Source organism: Cyrtonyx montezumae, unplaced genomic scaffold (assembly GCF_038088225.1).
Source record: "Cyrtonyx montezumae isolate F1298 unplaced genomic scaffold, pur_monq_1.0 scaffold_2, whole genome shotgun sequence".
Classification (NCBI taxonomy): Eukaryota; Metazoa; Chordata; class Aves; order Galliformes; family Odontophoridae; genus Cyrtonyx; species Cyrtonyx montezumae.
In genome coordinates this window covers 17,745,089-17,760,714 of record NW_027071936.1, presented here as the reverse complement: position 1 = coordinate 17,760,714, position 15,626 = coordinate 17,745,089, and the positions used below count along the sequence as shown (strand labels likewise).

The window sequence follows — 15,626 nt, the reverse complement described above, 5'->3', positions numbered from 1 at the left end:
AAGTCAAATAATAAAAAAATCTTTTTGGGTTCCTCTAAACAAATACATGCACCTCTGAAGGGTCACATGCTTTGTGATCAATAATCCTAGCAAGGTCTATCACAATCTGACAGGTGCAGAAAACCAATCTGACAACATATAAAAAGCTAATAAAAGAATTAAGTGTAGTCAGGATATCTTCCTTTAAAAAATTAAAGGCAACAATTAGACCTTCAGCTTCTCAGAAACATCTTCCCATGACAGTTTCAAATCTGAAATGAAACCTCATGTTCTAGGCAAGGATAATCACCCATTTGTACCTGAAAGCATCATTATCTAAACTTTTAGGCACAGAGTATGTTAAGCTTCAACTCCCTAAAGTATAGAGAACTTGACGTTTGTCTACTAAACATCTACTGTAAATTAAAGGATAAAATTAGCAGTGCCACTAGAGCCTTAAGGCACACAATCATTGAAGGAAAAATGACTTCCAAAGACGCAGGACGAACAGTCACACTGCTGGCGCTTGCTATTCCCCTACCTTTCTCTATGCTAAAGTGAAGGATGTACTGAAAGCCAATTGCTAATTGCATCCTGAAATATCAAATGCTAGCAGACCAGTGTCTGGTTCAGACCTCTACACTTCTGAAGACAGCTAAGTTCAGAAAAAGAAAGTAAGAGCTGTAGCTCAAACTTTACCTGATTGACAAATCTGTCTTAATCACCCTGTTGCATTACATACTAACAATCTTTTCACACTTAAATACCTTAAATCACATGTTTCAGTAGAGAACAGATGACTGAAAAAGAGCAAGCAAAGATTACACAAACACTCTCTGTTTTGAGAGCAGAGGGTGAAACAAAATCATGGTTAGCAATCCCCTCTTAAATCAACAATCAAAGGAGGAAGCTCTCCTATGTCTATGAAGACATACTTTTCGATAGCTGAAGCTAGCATGTTAGGCTACCAAATCCAGGCAGCAGTGAATACACTCTCCATGCAAAAATCCAGTTCTGAGCTGTCGATCTTGACCCACATTAATAGTGCACCCACCCAAAAGACGACAATTTGGACTACTATTATCTTCTATTTCTAGAAAACTTTGAAGACTCTTCTAATAGAAAAACAGTATATTCGGTTAGATGAAATTTAAGGAAAACCATTCTTCTAGATTTCTACTTTTCCAAAATATTTTAATGATTACATAAAATTTTTTTTTAAATGCTTACACTATGTCACACTACTTAATGACTATATAATGACAATTATGGCAACACTATGCTGTACGTTTAAAGTTCTCCTACAAAAGGAAGGGCATAAAATTATTTTTATAGTCACCACAACCACACACTGTAAGCTTTTTAAGAATATATGAACTTCCACTCTCCCTATTTCCAGTCAAATGATATTCTTAGTGATTGCTGAATCTCTAAGAAACAAAAGTAAAGACCAATCAGAAGTAAATTTGTAACTGAATCTCTGGAGCTATTGCAATGCATAATAATTAACTAGAACAGCCCATCCTCTGTTGTTAGTCCACTCAATTACAGTCCAAAAATTATTCAGATTCCAGTGACACACTTAGAACACAAACTACCACATCACTTGTTCAATTGCAGTTCTGAAAAGTCACTAAGTCTCCGTACTATTTGCATCAGTCACTCAAAATCAGTGCTTTGCAAAGGTTTGTTACAAGGATATAGCAGATTAACTCAACCACTGATTCTTCCTTTCCTCCAGTAACAGAAAACATTGCACAGAGTTAGCTAGTATTGTCTTTGCCAGGAAGAAAGGGAAGCAGGGTGTATGTATATGGCAAAATATAACCAGATCTGCCATTCTATGCTACAGTTAACTTAGCGCAGCTTCCTTCTGTAGAACAAGGCCAGAAGGAAAACAGCCTTAATGAAAAGACAGCCACATGTACGTGAAAGAACAGTATCAGCAGGTCACTTTAGATGTTATGTATGAAGCACTGTTTTAATAAAACAAGTTAATGTCTTTGAGGTAAGCTTCTTTCAAATACTAAAACAGCCTTGCTTCACCCTGCTCTTCTATGCCATTCAAGCTTAGCTCAACAGGATGGCAGAAGAGTCTTCTCCTGTCACCTCTGTTTCTATCCAGGCAGAAGCCAACTCTCATAAACCAGCATCCATAAGCCTATATCCACCCTATAAAGATAACGGTGGTTTTATTAGGGCTGTGAAGATTACCTGCCATAAAGATTAACGTCACAGCAGAAGTTTTTATTCTGAAAAGGAGTGGGTCATCATCTACATTTGCTGGTAGGAAAAACTCAGCAAACACATTATTAAAAGACTGTAGGTCTTGTCAGACTTTCAGCTGTGAGCAAAGGAATTATTTTGAGATATAATTACTAAGAGGGAGCTTTCTAAGAAGTCATTTGCTTAGTGACATCCTTCACAAAAAATAAAAAGAAATAGTACTTTCAGTTGAGTCTTTGACCAGGGGCTTTCATTTTTATATTACATGTACAATCATGGGTTAGAGAAAATGTACAGGCTGAATTAAGTGAGGGAGAGGCATACAATCCTAAATCTACTTGAAGCATTTCATATTTAAAAAGCAAAGCAAAACAAAACAAACAAAAAACCCCAACAACATGAAAGCCTTCCCCTTGAACAAACTTGCTTGGAAGTCAGCTTCTTTGCTTGTAACAACATACATATGCACAACATACACTGGGACTGTAACACCTATTTTACACTACTAAACATCCTTCTCGGTTTTAGTAAGGCAGCTGACACTAAACAGGGATATTTAAGGAAGCTTTTAGGTGTTTGAAGAAATAATTTGTCAGTTCACAAATAATTTGTTGAATGTAACAGAAGTTCAGAGACAAAAACCAGGAAATGTTAGCTGAATGGTGTTTAATGCAAGATTGTCATACTTTTTCCATAAAGCAAAGCAAAATCAACATTTTATCACTTCAAATGTGCCCTAAGTAAAACAGCAGAAGCTGACTCACATCTATTTATCACATTTGATCAAATTTTAAGGGCAGAAAAAATCACCAGAAAATAAAGTGATTTTTTGCTCAGGATTTGATGAAAATTTTGCACTAAAAGGAACCAAATAGCTAACCATACCCTAAATAAAGATAGATGTCTCCAATGCTCATCTTATTTTTTCACTGTCATCATTTGCAGGTCTCTGAAGATTTCCTTTCACGCACTTTAAACCTGAATGACTACAAAATATTTCTGATAGCAGACAGGAAAGAATTCAAGTCTGCCTTTATATTTTCATCATAAAAATGCACTAATTTCAGTCAGGTCAGGCAGCCAAAGATAAATTAATCACAGAGCAAGCAAAGTACTGCACAACCCAGTGTTTTCCTTATCTTCCCAGCTTGGACAGATACTGCATTCTTCACTATGCTGGAAGAGAACATAACAGATGAGCTACTGAAAATACAGCTTTCGCTCTCCAGCACTCAAAGCAGGGTGCCATTAAAATATTGCTTGAATTCAGAGTTCATGTATAATTAATTAAAGTGATTAAAGTGGCCTTGATCATGCTATACAGTAAGAGAAAATGTTAGCAACAATGGGATTCTCAAAACTGTCTTTTCTGTTTTTCAAAAAGTCCAGGATTGTTTTGAGATTAAACAAGTCCAAAATAACTGCTCAGTGCATGAAAAGCCAAAAGAACAATCTCAAAATACTCAAGACAAAAACAAACAAGCATTCTTCTTTTTCAAAAGCCTAACAACTGAAGAATTGACTTCTCTTAAAGAATTCAGCTTCCCTGAATGAAACAGTCCTCTTCAACACATAATATAATGTAAGAAGCACTAGTAATTTCGAAGTAACACATACAACTACTAATTCCAGTAAGTATCAGTACTATACAACAATAAATGAACATGCTTTCTTTTCAGGAGTTACTGGATAACAGGAAAGGCACCCAATCTTTCTAAAACTGCATGAAAGCAATCTCTATAAATTTCTCAACCTGCACTTCAGCTTTCTTTGCACGATAAGATCAAGTACTAGCAACAAATCACATTCCTAATTTGAAAAAAAAAGAAAGCATATGCAGATAAACATTTTATAAAGCTGCAACAATTTTTAAACCTACGAACAAAAACGGCAGCAGTGCACGTCTCCTCTTAAAGGCAGGCATTTCCTGTAAACCAGTAGATTTTTTTAAGTGTTTTCCTAACTGCTTAATTTTTGCTCGTTTCTTGTTTTTAAATCTAAATATGTAAAGGTCCGAAGTCACACCTAGATACATTATAGTAGTTAGCTCAAGAAAGTCTGGATCCTTACATCAATGGTACAGATGCTATGCAAAAGTGAAACAGAATGGAAAGTTCCAAGTGAAGAACAGTCTGCAAACGCAGGTGATCAAAGGGACTTTGCAACTAGGCCAATAAGCAACGGTGCCGTCAGGAATTTCATGGCTAACAACTAATATTCCTGAAGGCATTAGAAGTGCATCACTTTGATCTACACTCTACTCTGTGTCACTGCAACAGGCAGGAAACACCTATAGAGAGGTAACAATAAACTTGCATGAAGCCAAAGCAGATGTCTGTATCTAAAGACAATAAATGTACTAATTGGCATAAAATTAATATCAAACTGCCTTTTAACTGACATAATAAATGTCAAAGGGACAAATAGAGACTGATCCAGCTGCATATAGAAGAAACCCATTTAACAGAAAGCTGTCAGACAGAAGGACAAAGCAGTCTGTAAACACACACAATAACTCCAATTCAGAGTGTAATTTCTCAGCTACAAGACACTTTTACAATGTAGACACCACCATTAGCTGCGCATTTTTGCACATGTGATGAACAAGAGCGTGCACACTACACTCACAGAAATCTGCATGGCCATCCAGAAGGTGGCTTATCTTTCATATCGCTGTTGCCACTACTGAAATGCACCACCCATCCCCTTGCTGAGCTCACATCCACTGTTTCATCTCCATAAATTTTCAGCAAGCGTGGATGAATGTCCATGAGTGCTATTTTCTCCATATAGAGGTATTCAATCCCACACCTTTGCTCTATACGCACTTCCATGTCAGACACCATTGTGTCATACCACCCTTCTGCTGCCATCTGTCATGTAGCAACAAAATGTAATGGAATATTGGTGGGAAGGTTCAACCTCTACTGCTGTATCACCAACATCCTCCTCTAAAGTCATAGGCCAACAACATAAAATGGAAGGCATTACTTTCAGAGCAATGCTCATACTTGCAGAAATCAAAATATTCTCATGTTTAAAAAAGCAGTACTGTATAACATATTAACAAGTCAGTACTAATGTCTAATGTTTCATCATAGCTTTGGAAACAAACTGTTGGCCAGAAACAAAAGGCAAACTACTGAACACCTAAAATACAGATTTTCACACATGCTATGGAAAAAAAACCCAAATTTATTTATTAATGCCACTTCATTTTACTACATGACCATTTATCCTTGCTAAATGCAACCTTATTATGACATATGGATTTCTCATGTGAAATTCCAGCACAGACTTGATTCAAAGCAGAATGCATTCTGCCCTTGAAGTTCTGCTCGTATGCAGCTCTTCAAGTCAAATCATGTAAAACCATCAGCCTTTTGATGATTTGCACCTGACTTACAAAATTTTTGAGGAATCCCTGGCTACTCAAAAACTGCTTTCCCCCTGTCCTGCATCTACTACTATCTTCTATTACATAGCCTCACTTCAAGTTTGCCAAAAGTATGTTAACGGCAAAGACAGCGTAACAAAATCTGATCAACGTGCACACAACTGTTTAATACAGTCAAATAAAATGTAGCCATCCAAATCAGTCAGCTCACGTTTTCTCCAAACTAGTAAACAGCTGTGGACACAGCCTGCATCCCATCAAATGTTGCACGCATAACAAACTATACCTTGTATCTCTGATGGTTCACTAGTCATTTCTGAAAATCCTAACTTTCAATACGTATGACTATATTTTATTGAAGAATGGAATAAGTGTAGGCTGCCCAAGCCACAAACTGAAAATCAATTCAGAAACTCTATGGTAGGTGCCAAAAGTCTGCTGAATGTTACTACTTGCTGGCATTTTTATTATGAATACAAGTGCAGACCAGCTTCTTGAAAGAAAGAACACACTTCAAGTGTGACAGAAAAGGAAAAGCTCCCAAGTCTTCTTCTAATAGCACAGAAGCAGTGAAAATAACTCCTTTAACACTGTCTGGCAAAGGTATCCCACAAGAACAGTTTTAAATGTGTTTAAAAGATGGAGAATCTTAAGAATAAATTCACATGCTACTTTTTGGTTTGTGGTATCACCGGCACTAAAAGAGCTAGTAACTTAGCAAATCGAGTAAAATTTTGGCTACCACAAACATGAAAACTACCCTCAGTGAGATTTCTGAAGTACAATAGTTTGATCCTCCATGATATTTTGTGACTTATGTTCAATTCGTTTACAATAAATCCTTGCATGCACAAGGAGACACAGAGGAAGTCAGCCAGACTTTAAGACACATTTTCAAATCTCTGAACAGTACTAAACTACTAAGTGCTTAAATTGGTATTTTCTATCGTGCTGTGTCCATGAGTTCCTAGCCCTTTAAGGAATTATGGCTCCTCAACATGCCTGAGGGCTGATTTTTAAAAATATGACTGTTTTTTAGGTACTCACTTTCTCTGAGACACAATAAAAACAAACAGGATAATAAATTAAGAACAAAAAGGAAACAATATCTGTATGGCTACCCTCTGGAAAAAAAACAACAACCATGGAAGACACTGAAGAACTGCTAAATGTCTCTTCTGCATCTGGTTTGATATAAGAAGAATCGCAAGAAGTCTACTCATTTCATCCACTGGGGAGTTACTGAAATTTGTGTGATAGTTGCAACCGTGGCACGTGCTACTTTTAGGATCTCAAATATACATCACTCAGAGAAGAAAATCATCCAGCTATGAGTTACTAAACACTCAGTAGCATTAAATTTCGTAAGTGAAGTTGAGCACGTTAATTTTAATTTTAACTTTTGGTGGTATGCTCAGAAATATGACTTACTGCCCTGTGACAGAGCAAGTTAGGTTGATGGTTACAGCTGTGATTTCCAGTATTTGGCCCCTACGTGCAAGTGATTCATTAGAATTAGAAAAGCTGGTGAAACTCTGAGGTTAATTACTCAGCTGTATTTTTTCTTAAACCATAATTCATGTATTAGGGAATGTGTGCTACACTTGATGCATGACTTCAGATGAGATTAACTGCAAATAACTACCAGACAGCTGTATGGCCTGATTTCCAGAATGTATGGAAAGATGGACAGTCCATCATGTTATGTCTTGGATTTCAGCACAAGCATAATAGAAGATTTCCTGCTGATTTTACACCAGCTTGTGGTACAGGTGCAAAGGACTTAGGTTACTGGCAAGCATAAGGAGAATTAATCTAGAGACCAGAAAAGCAGCTTTTCACATTCCATAAACAGCTTATAAAATTAATTGCAATAGCATACATATCAAGTCTGGATGTGTAACCAGTTCTGCTATCACTGACAAATGCAATCGTTATATATAGAAAAAGTTACGTGCTTCCCTCAAAGGTAATTAATACAGACAGTTCAAATAACCAGTAACCAGGAATTAGTCCTTTCAAGCTGTTTCCAGAAATTCATAGGACTCACAAAAGAAACAAAAAAGGACTGTTTTAATTTAAGGATTAAAAGAAAAGTTAGAGGGAAAACCACAGAATCATAGAACAGTTTAGGTTGGAAGGGACCTTTAAGATCATCTAGTTTCAGCCTCCCAGCTACAGGCAGGGACACCTCCCACTAGACCAGGTTGCACAAAACCTGATCCAGCCCGGACTTGAATGCTTCCAGGGAGGGGGCAAATGACAGTCTTGCAAGAAATTTCATTTTTTAGTCAAAATAATTTATCTCTCAAGGGCTATCACAAAAGATGTTATTTACAGTAGACGAATTGCTAATGTCTTTTAAAGTTAGGAACATATATATGGGCTACATATTAGCCCATGCCTCAAATGTCACAACTTTCTGAAAAAGTCCCAGTTGGCTCATAGAAACAAAGATCAGAGAGTCTTTACTGATGTAAATTACTCTACTATATCAAGCCTAAAGGAAGAAGTAACACCAAGGCTTATGCATCTTCTCAACAGAGCAGCAGCCAAAATTTCCAAGATAACTGTAACAAACTAAATACACTATCTTAGCGTGCCAAAACAACAAAGCTGTGTACCCTCAGCAAACAACCTAAAAACACCTCAAAAATCTTTCCGGAGGCCACAAAACACACACTGATATACAGGGGCATGACAGATGTGCATAAAGACCACAGCGGTTATGTGATAAGATTCATTTATAGAATTTCAAGATAATTTTTACCCTTCCCATAGCAACAAAAAGTATGTATGAATTGTATCAAGCAATCCAAAGCAAACTGAAATAGATACACGCATGTTTTTTCAAAAACAGTGAAGAGAGAGCAGACAGATTAGGCAGCTTCTCATATGACACCAAGATACACATGTTCAAAAATCAGTGTGAGAACAGGGAAGAGTAGAGCTTTCACTATTTCTGGAACTTTGGACAATATGAACCTGATGCAAAACTGTGTGAAGGGCTGTAATTTATATCACACGTGAGAAGTCCTTTGCGCATCATCTTTAAATACCTCTCTATCTGAAAAGAAAATGAAAGCCATATTTGCCTAACATTCCTCAGGACACAGTCCTCTGCAACAAAGAATGACATACAAGCTGATGTTCACATAAAGCTAACATAGGCAACAGAGTATTCTGTATTTAGATTTACCTCTGCCTCACAACACTGTTAGCATTCTATTTAGGGGCCATGGCTAAAAAGGCTTAGTAGTCACTTTTTTGCAATCTAGTGATGAACCACAGAAATTGTACCTGGATATTATTTCATCAAACATGGCTCACTTAAGATGCCTAATGCTCACTGCAGTTAACTGGGAAGACACAAAAAAAAAATCCATCAGACATTTTTCCTAAGCAATATATTCACTAAACTTACACGAATGTCAAAGGTGTGAGATCTAATGCATGGTATAAACCTTAGAGAAACTAGCTTAGAAAAATCCAGTCTCTTCAATCATGTTACTTTCATATATTTTTGTGTTCTAGAAATAATCAGCCAACACATTTGGGATAGCAAGACATCATTTTTCTTTCCTCCACTCTTCATGCTCCCTGTGTTTTTTTCAGAAGGGTCTTTTTTTCCTCCAAAGTCAATACTGATAGGTGCTTTACATTTAAAATTTGTTTTAAGTTTGTTTCTTTAAAGATAAAGCTCAACTATCCTGTACATTCTAACATGAAAGCTAGCATTTTTGACATCTAGCCCTTGGACTTGCTTTTAACCAAAGTCTTGCTGAAGTGACTATATTAACCCAAATTCAAACGCTTATTAGCAGCCTGCCATAGCTACATTATATCCTGTCCAGTCTCTAGTTAATAAGGTAAGAGACATTTCCATGCATCAAATTCTTTCCCTGCTAGTGAAAGTAGCATTTCATCACTGGGTAGACATAAAAACTTCAAATTAATTCTTAGGAAGATACTGACCACGTTTTAAATAAGAAAATCCAAAACTACTATTACAAGACAGAAAAGACTGTGTTACAAAGTATTTCAAGTTGCAAATAAATTCCCCATAACTCCTCTAGCTTCTTGAATTGTACAGAAGTATGTACACCAGGCATGCGTTCATCTGATAAACAATGCTTACACATGCTTAACAGAATACAATTTATATAAACCAGCCAAAGTTTAAAGAAAGAAAAGAGGCTAGGAATTTGCCAGATAAGTCAAACTTCAGAAAGTGGCTTTGAGCTTAACTTGACACCTTACCTGACTGGTTTTCCCTCTCGTAGCAAATCTTCCAGACTATTTTCACAGTGCTCAGCAGCCACAACCAGTCTCTCTAATAGCAAAAAAATAAAAATAAAAATACATAAGGATAGGAATCCACATTCAGACTTCTCAGTACCCACTTGGCAGTTGTTACAGTACTTTGACATACACTGTATGTAAAATTAGACATACTGAAATGTTATGTACAGGTTGCATACAACAGAATCATTTTCATTGATGAAATACTGCAGACAATCTGACTGAAACAGATCTTCCTCGTTTCCTTACACAAAAGTGCTGGCAATCCATCTACTTAGTAACCTAATGAATTTCGAACATTTCAGGCAATGACAGTCAGATTCAACTGAATAGAGGTCTCAAAGAGGATTAGCATCTTCTTGTTTGCAGAAACTGACAAGATTCACAATAACACCAACTTTGAGGAGAAGGATTCAGAAGGAGCACGGAAATTTCAGTCCTGGTTGACCAGCTAACACATTACCAGCTGTAGCTTTTCTTGCCTAAAAAATAGCACATACTTGAGATATTGATGGGCTAGCCCTGAATACAGAGGAAAAGACAAAGCGATCGTTACATTGAAGCCAGCAAATATAAAAGTAAGATGATGGTGCAAGACAGTGCACAGGGAAGGAAGTTTTTGCTTCTGCTACTTACAGAACAGCTACAAGTGAGCATTCAAATTGAAAAGCAAATGAAAGTAGTCTTACAAGACTTACAGCAACTAAATGAAAAATACTTTGAGGCACAGTCATAACTGACATTTTGAAGAAAAATAACGTGAAATAGCTAGACATAAGATTAAAAAGTGAAGAATTCTGTCAGTATCAGAAGAATAAAATCTCCCATCAGTATTACTATAGATTTATAATAAGAAAAGCCATATTTTGAAATCTATTACTTGTTTTTCTAACCACTATAAACAGTCTTGAGTCTTCTCAGTTAAATGTTTTAATTGCTTTTCTGCAAACTGCTTTGATTATCAAGTATTTGTATTTATATGCACTCAAACCTTCATGTCTGAGTCTTCACTATCAAAAAGGCCAAGTTCACCTATTTATCTCGCTCTCGTATTTAATGGTTATGGTGGTTAACGTTTCTTAATCTCTCACCTTGAAAACTATAATAAGTAAAACCCATTTTCTGCTTCAAGAGGTACTAGTAAAATTAAGATGAAAATAAATGATCTTTCTAGACCCCCTGGCAACAGAAGTCTAAAAATTTGAGTTTGAGAGCAAATGAAAAGACAGTAAAATAAGTTCTATGTGCTCCCTTCCTCTCAGCCGCTTGGAATAGTTCACAACATGTTTAGTTGGCCATATCACAGTTCTCTAAAAACATCCTGTCATTCTGCATTCTAAAGGAAAATACAATGCCTGTTCTACTTTATGACACAGTGTAACTGATCAAACAAATTCACAGAATGCACTTTTATATTGGACCATTGTTGGTTTAACAGCTGAGGCTGGCAACCATATAAAATCTGTCGCAGGTGTTGCAGCCTTTTTGTGGAAATTAAGTGCTGTTGTCCTGCTGAGCTTACAACAGAATGAGATCATGTGGAACAGGAAAAACAACTGAAGCCTTATTTGAGCTAAAAATACATGTGACAACAGTTATTAAAAAAAGCAAAACCCTCTATACTAGAATAAAGTAATCGATGGTGGAAGTGATCTTAAACAACTAGAAATCAAAAGAAGAAAAAGAAAAGTAAGGAAACAGACAGAAAGAAAAAGGATGCTGAGACCGAGACACCAGAACAGCTGCAAATGTACAAGAGATCTAACCATCATACAAAACTGATCACAGAAATACAGTGTAGGAGCTTGGAATAAAAAAAAAGACATGTAGTTCAATGCCATGGTGCAACAACTACCAGAATTCTTAGCTTTTATGGGTTAGCATGATGCATAACAAAAGGAAATACAACTTATCTCTGCCTTGACTCTGAAAAGAAGAAACAAAGGCACCAATATCGCCAGTTACAAAACTTTGCAGTTAGTCTGAGTCTGTAAACCAGCAACCCTCTTTAACAGGTGCTACAAAGGCAATATTCTGCTCAGTCATCTTAAGGTATTTTTTTCACAAGACTGTAACAATAACCAAAAATGAAACATCCTTATTAAACAGATACTCACCATGTTTACCTCTGGTAATATCAACATACTGGCAAAGCCTGGGGTGGGTGATTGTTTTAAGGATTTGAAACCTCCCTAAAATTTTGATGGAGTTGGGTGTCAGAGGAAGGCCATTACTTCCGCAAACATCATGTGGAAGAGCTGAGGCGAAGAAGGTGGAGGCACCCATCTCAGTGTCTTTTAAAGGAAACATCTCTGCACAATCTTAAGCTCTTTCAAGCAATCTGTGTTCCTTGGAAAGAAAGCATAGATAAAAAGTTTACACACAAATGATACACATTCTTGTAGCTCATCTTATGAGCTGTTTATTAAATAATGCAATTACATTTTTTCTCTTCCTCATTAAGGGGGACTGGATATTTTTGCATAATTCACATGATGATATTAATAATACAGTGTTGCTGCATCATAAACATTACATTTAAACATGAAAAGAGAGTGATAGTTTTAAAGACATAACAATCAAGACTGTTTTTAGCAGCAGACAAATGTTTTAACAGACAATCTTCAGAGCAATATAGCAGGTTCTTTATTTAAAAACCAGCAATCACACTGAAGAGAAAAGACTCTTCTAAAAAGCCACCTTGTACTAGCAGGTGACAAATCCAGATTGCCACTTATCTACATACTATAGCATTTCTGATATTCTAAGCTATAAAGTAACAGTCTTCTGTCCTACCAATATTTATTTCCTACCCGTAGGTAAACTGCTAGCTCACACACTAAAACATCAAGGAAGCCATATACATGATATATCGGTGTGGGATGCATACATCCACACATCCACGATCAGAGATAAAAAGGCCAAGCTCACATGCTCTTCAGTGGGCTCTGGCCCACAGCAGTGACAGAGGCGCATTTCCACATAACAAGACATGAGATCACAGAACGGAAAAAGCTTCATCAGTGAGCTTACACAGAAGACTACCGTTCAGCTAACTTCAACTCCAGAGTCATCATGGCACAGAATCCAGAGCTTCTGAGTACATAATCAACTGTAAGAGCCCACTATTTAATGCAGAAAGCACATCTAACTTTCTCATCAGTTAGAGAAAGGTAATTATAAGCTTTAAAGCATAGAAGCAGCTATAGAGTTGCGCCAGCAAAACTGGGGAGGAGGAGGAATGCACAGGATTTGAAGCCCATAAGAGAAATAACAGGGAGAGCTTACAGTATAAAAACAACATAGTTCTTTCAAACCAAATGTGATAATTCTTTTATCTTAATAGGGGATTCAAGAAATAATAATAATAGGGAAAGGTTGAAAAATCAGACAGATAAGTAATGAAGCTAAATGCTACCATTATATCAGCCTTTTGATCAACATCACAACCTTGTTCCCTGCACAAAATTCCCAGTAAAACTCTCTTTCTTTAGAGAATCTTAGCTGATACTGTTCCCACAATGGGTTTAGCAGAGATTTTTATACACCAAACATACTAACTGAGTCTATACAACGGGAAATCACAGAGCATACCTTCTGTTTTTAATTATACAATCTGATTTAAGATACAAAGCAAATATAAGACAGCCTTCATTTGCGTGCACATGGTATTTCTCCTGAAGAATGAGAGAAATGGTCCTTTAACTTCTGACACAGATACTTACATAGATAATACGAATGAATGCACGAAGGCATCAAACTTCAAAATAGAAAAAAAACCAACAACAACTAATACAAAACAACGGCACAGATTTTGTATAGCAGTATTTTTGTGATCAAAAATCTTTGTAAAGATATAATGCCTTCATATATTATGAATATTTAATGTTTCAGGGAAGTGATTTATTTTGCGATTCTCAAAAAGCAACCAACACGTAGAATGTACCACTGGAAAAACTGGACTGCATGGAAGCACAAATACGAACGGGTGTGCAGCAAGTTCCAGTAGGGAAGCTTTCACTGTGTCGGAAGCCAAGATTCCGACTCCTGTAAAAGCACTGTGTTTTCCAAAAGGAACTACCCACCTTCAGAAAGAAAATACCTATTAACCAGGAAGAAAAAAAAATTATTCAGAAAATTAATTATAACATTCTTTGGCACATGAGTCCTTCAATAACTGCTTTAAAACAAAGAAACATTAACACAATTTTAATTCTAAATGTTTATTCATTATTCAGTGTCTTAAATGAGATACCTGATGTAGCTGTGCATGTCCCTGTTCATTGCAGGGAAGCTGGACTAAATGACTTTTAAAGGTTCCTTCCAACTCTAAGGATTCTATGATTCTATAACCATAGTCTGGGCAGGGAGGTGCATGGAAGGAGTAAACTTGTGCCAAATACTGCAATGGATTATATGCATAAATATTGAATATATTTACTCAGAAGACGTTTTCATTTTTACTGTGGAAAAAAATTCTTAAATATTACTCAAAACATTACATCTGCTTTCAACTGACATTTAGAAAGAAATTCTAATGAAAAAATTGCTAAAAAACAAAAATTCAATAACCTTTTTAAAAGATTAAGCTTTTCTTGTGTTCTAGATACACTTTGCCTACAAAGATGAATTAGATCACTTGCACTGTTTTCAACTAGAAAACTGCTCATTTATTTGGTTGAGAACCACACAGAACAGAAGAAATGAGAAAAGCAGACAGTGTCCCTGACAGCTACTGAAAGGAATCAACCATTTTAGAGGTACGCATTAAAATAAGTCCTATCGTTATAGAGTTAATTCAGTGAAAGAAATTACCTCTGTTGCTGCAAAGAGCAAGTTCCATCTACTTTACAATTAAGGTCTGATCTCTGTCCTTAACTCTCCATTTCTGTGGACTCCAAGGACTCACCAACTAAGCCAAGTTACTCCAAAACTAAAAACTTAATCCTTCCTCCAACTTTAAAAACGTCCACCAGTTACAGTTCAAGTTAGAAGCTCTTTTCAAATAAATTATTCAAATCCATTAACTGACGTTTTGGAATTCACGCATAAGTGTTACGAACATCTTAAAAATTCACCTGAATTTTAGAATACATTTTCACTAAATAAATCTAGAACTATAAAAATACAGGTGCTACACATTCTCCTCACACTCAGAGTATAGTACTTCACAGAAATTCATCTCTCCTATACAGATAACACATGCATTGCACTAATTTTACACTTTGTAAGAATGAATTATATCCTGCTGAGGAGTTACTTCACTTCACTGTTACTGTGAACTAACAGGAGTAAAGGAACAATAAATGTGTATTATTTGAATCTGACAATAGGAACAGTTAAGGCAAATTCAATTCTAGGACCGAACTCTGGAAATTCAATTCTGATAATCCAAAACAGTGAGGATGGAGGAGGAAGTGATGACTTGTCTTATTAGCGTCATCTAGAATTACCGAGTCCTTTCCAAAGCACCATTTATCGAGTATATGAGAGACAGTCTGCCGCATCTGCAAAAGAGGTCTGGCATGAAGATTAGAAGAGCAGAAGCAGCCTGTTTTGCATCATACCTCTGAATGACCCTCCTTAGTTCACTCCTCACATCCAAATCTGCCTTAGAAAGCTTTAAGACACAGATACACTAACCAGCATTCCCAGCAAAGCCCACCACAAATAGATCTTTGCAAGTACCTATTCCACATTCAGATTAGAACCATTTCACTGT

At 36.4% G+C, this 15,626-nt stretch overlaps 1 protein-coding gene across 2 annotated transcripts in view; it reads right to left on the bottom strand.

Moving 5' to 3' along the window:
* TBCK (TBC1 domain containing kinase) overlaps nt 1-15,626 on the bottom strand; it is a 91,768-nt gene that overhangs the window by 74,014 nt on the left and 2,128 nt on the right. For both annotated transcript variants that reach the window (XM_065736503.1, XM_065736504.1), the window contains exons 2-3: nt 12,022-12,253; nt 9,863-9,935 (exon numbers count right to left, since the gene is read on the bottom strand). In XM_065736503.1, coding sequence (XP_065592575.1) covers nt 9,863-9,935; nt 12,022-12,214 — 266 coding nt within the window. In that variant the 5' untranslated portion in view covers nt 12,215-12,253. The remainder of the gene's footprint in view (nt 1-9,862; nt 9,936-12,021; nt 12,254-15,626) is intronic.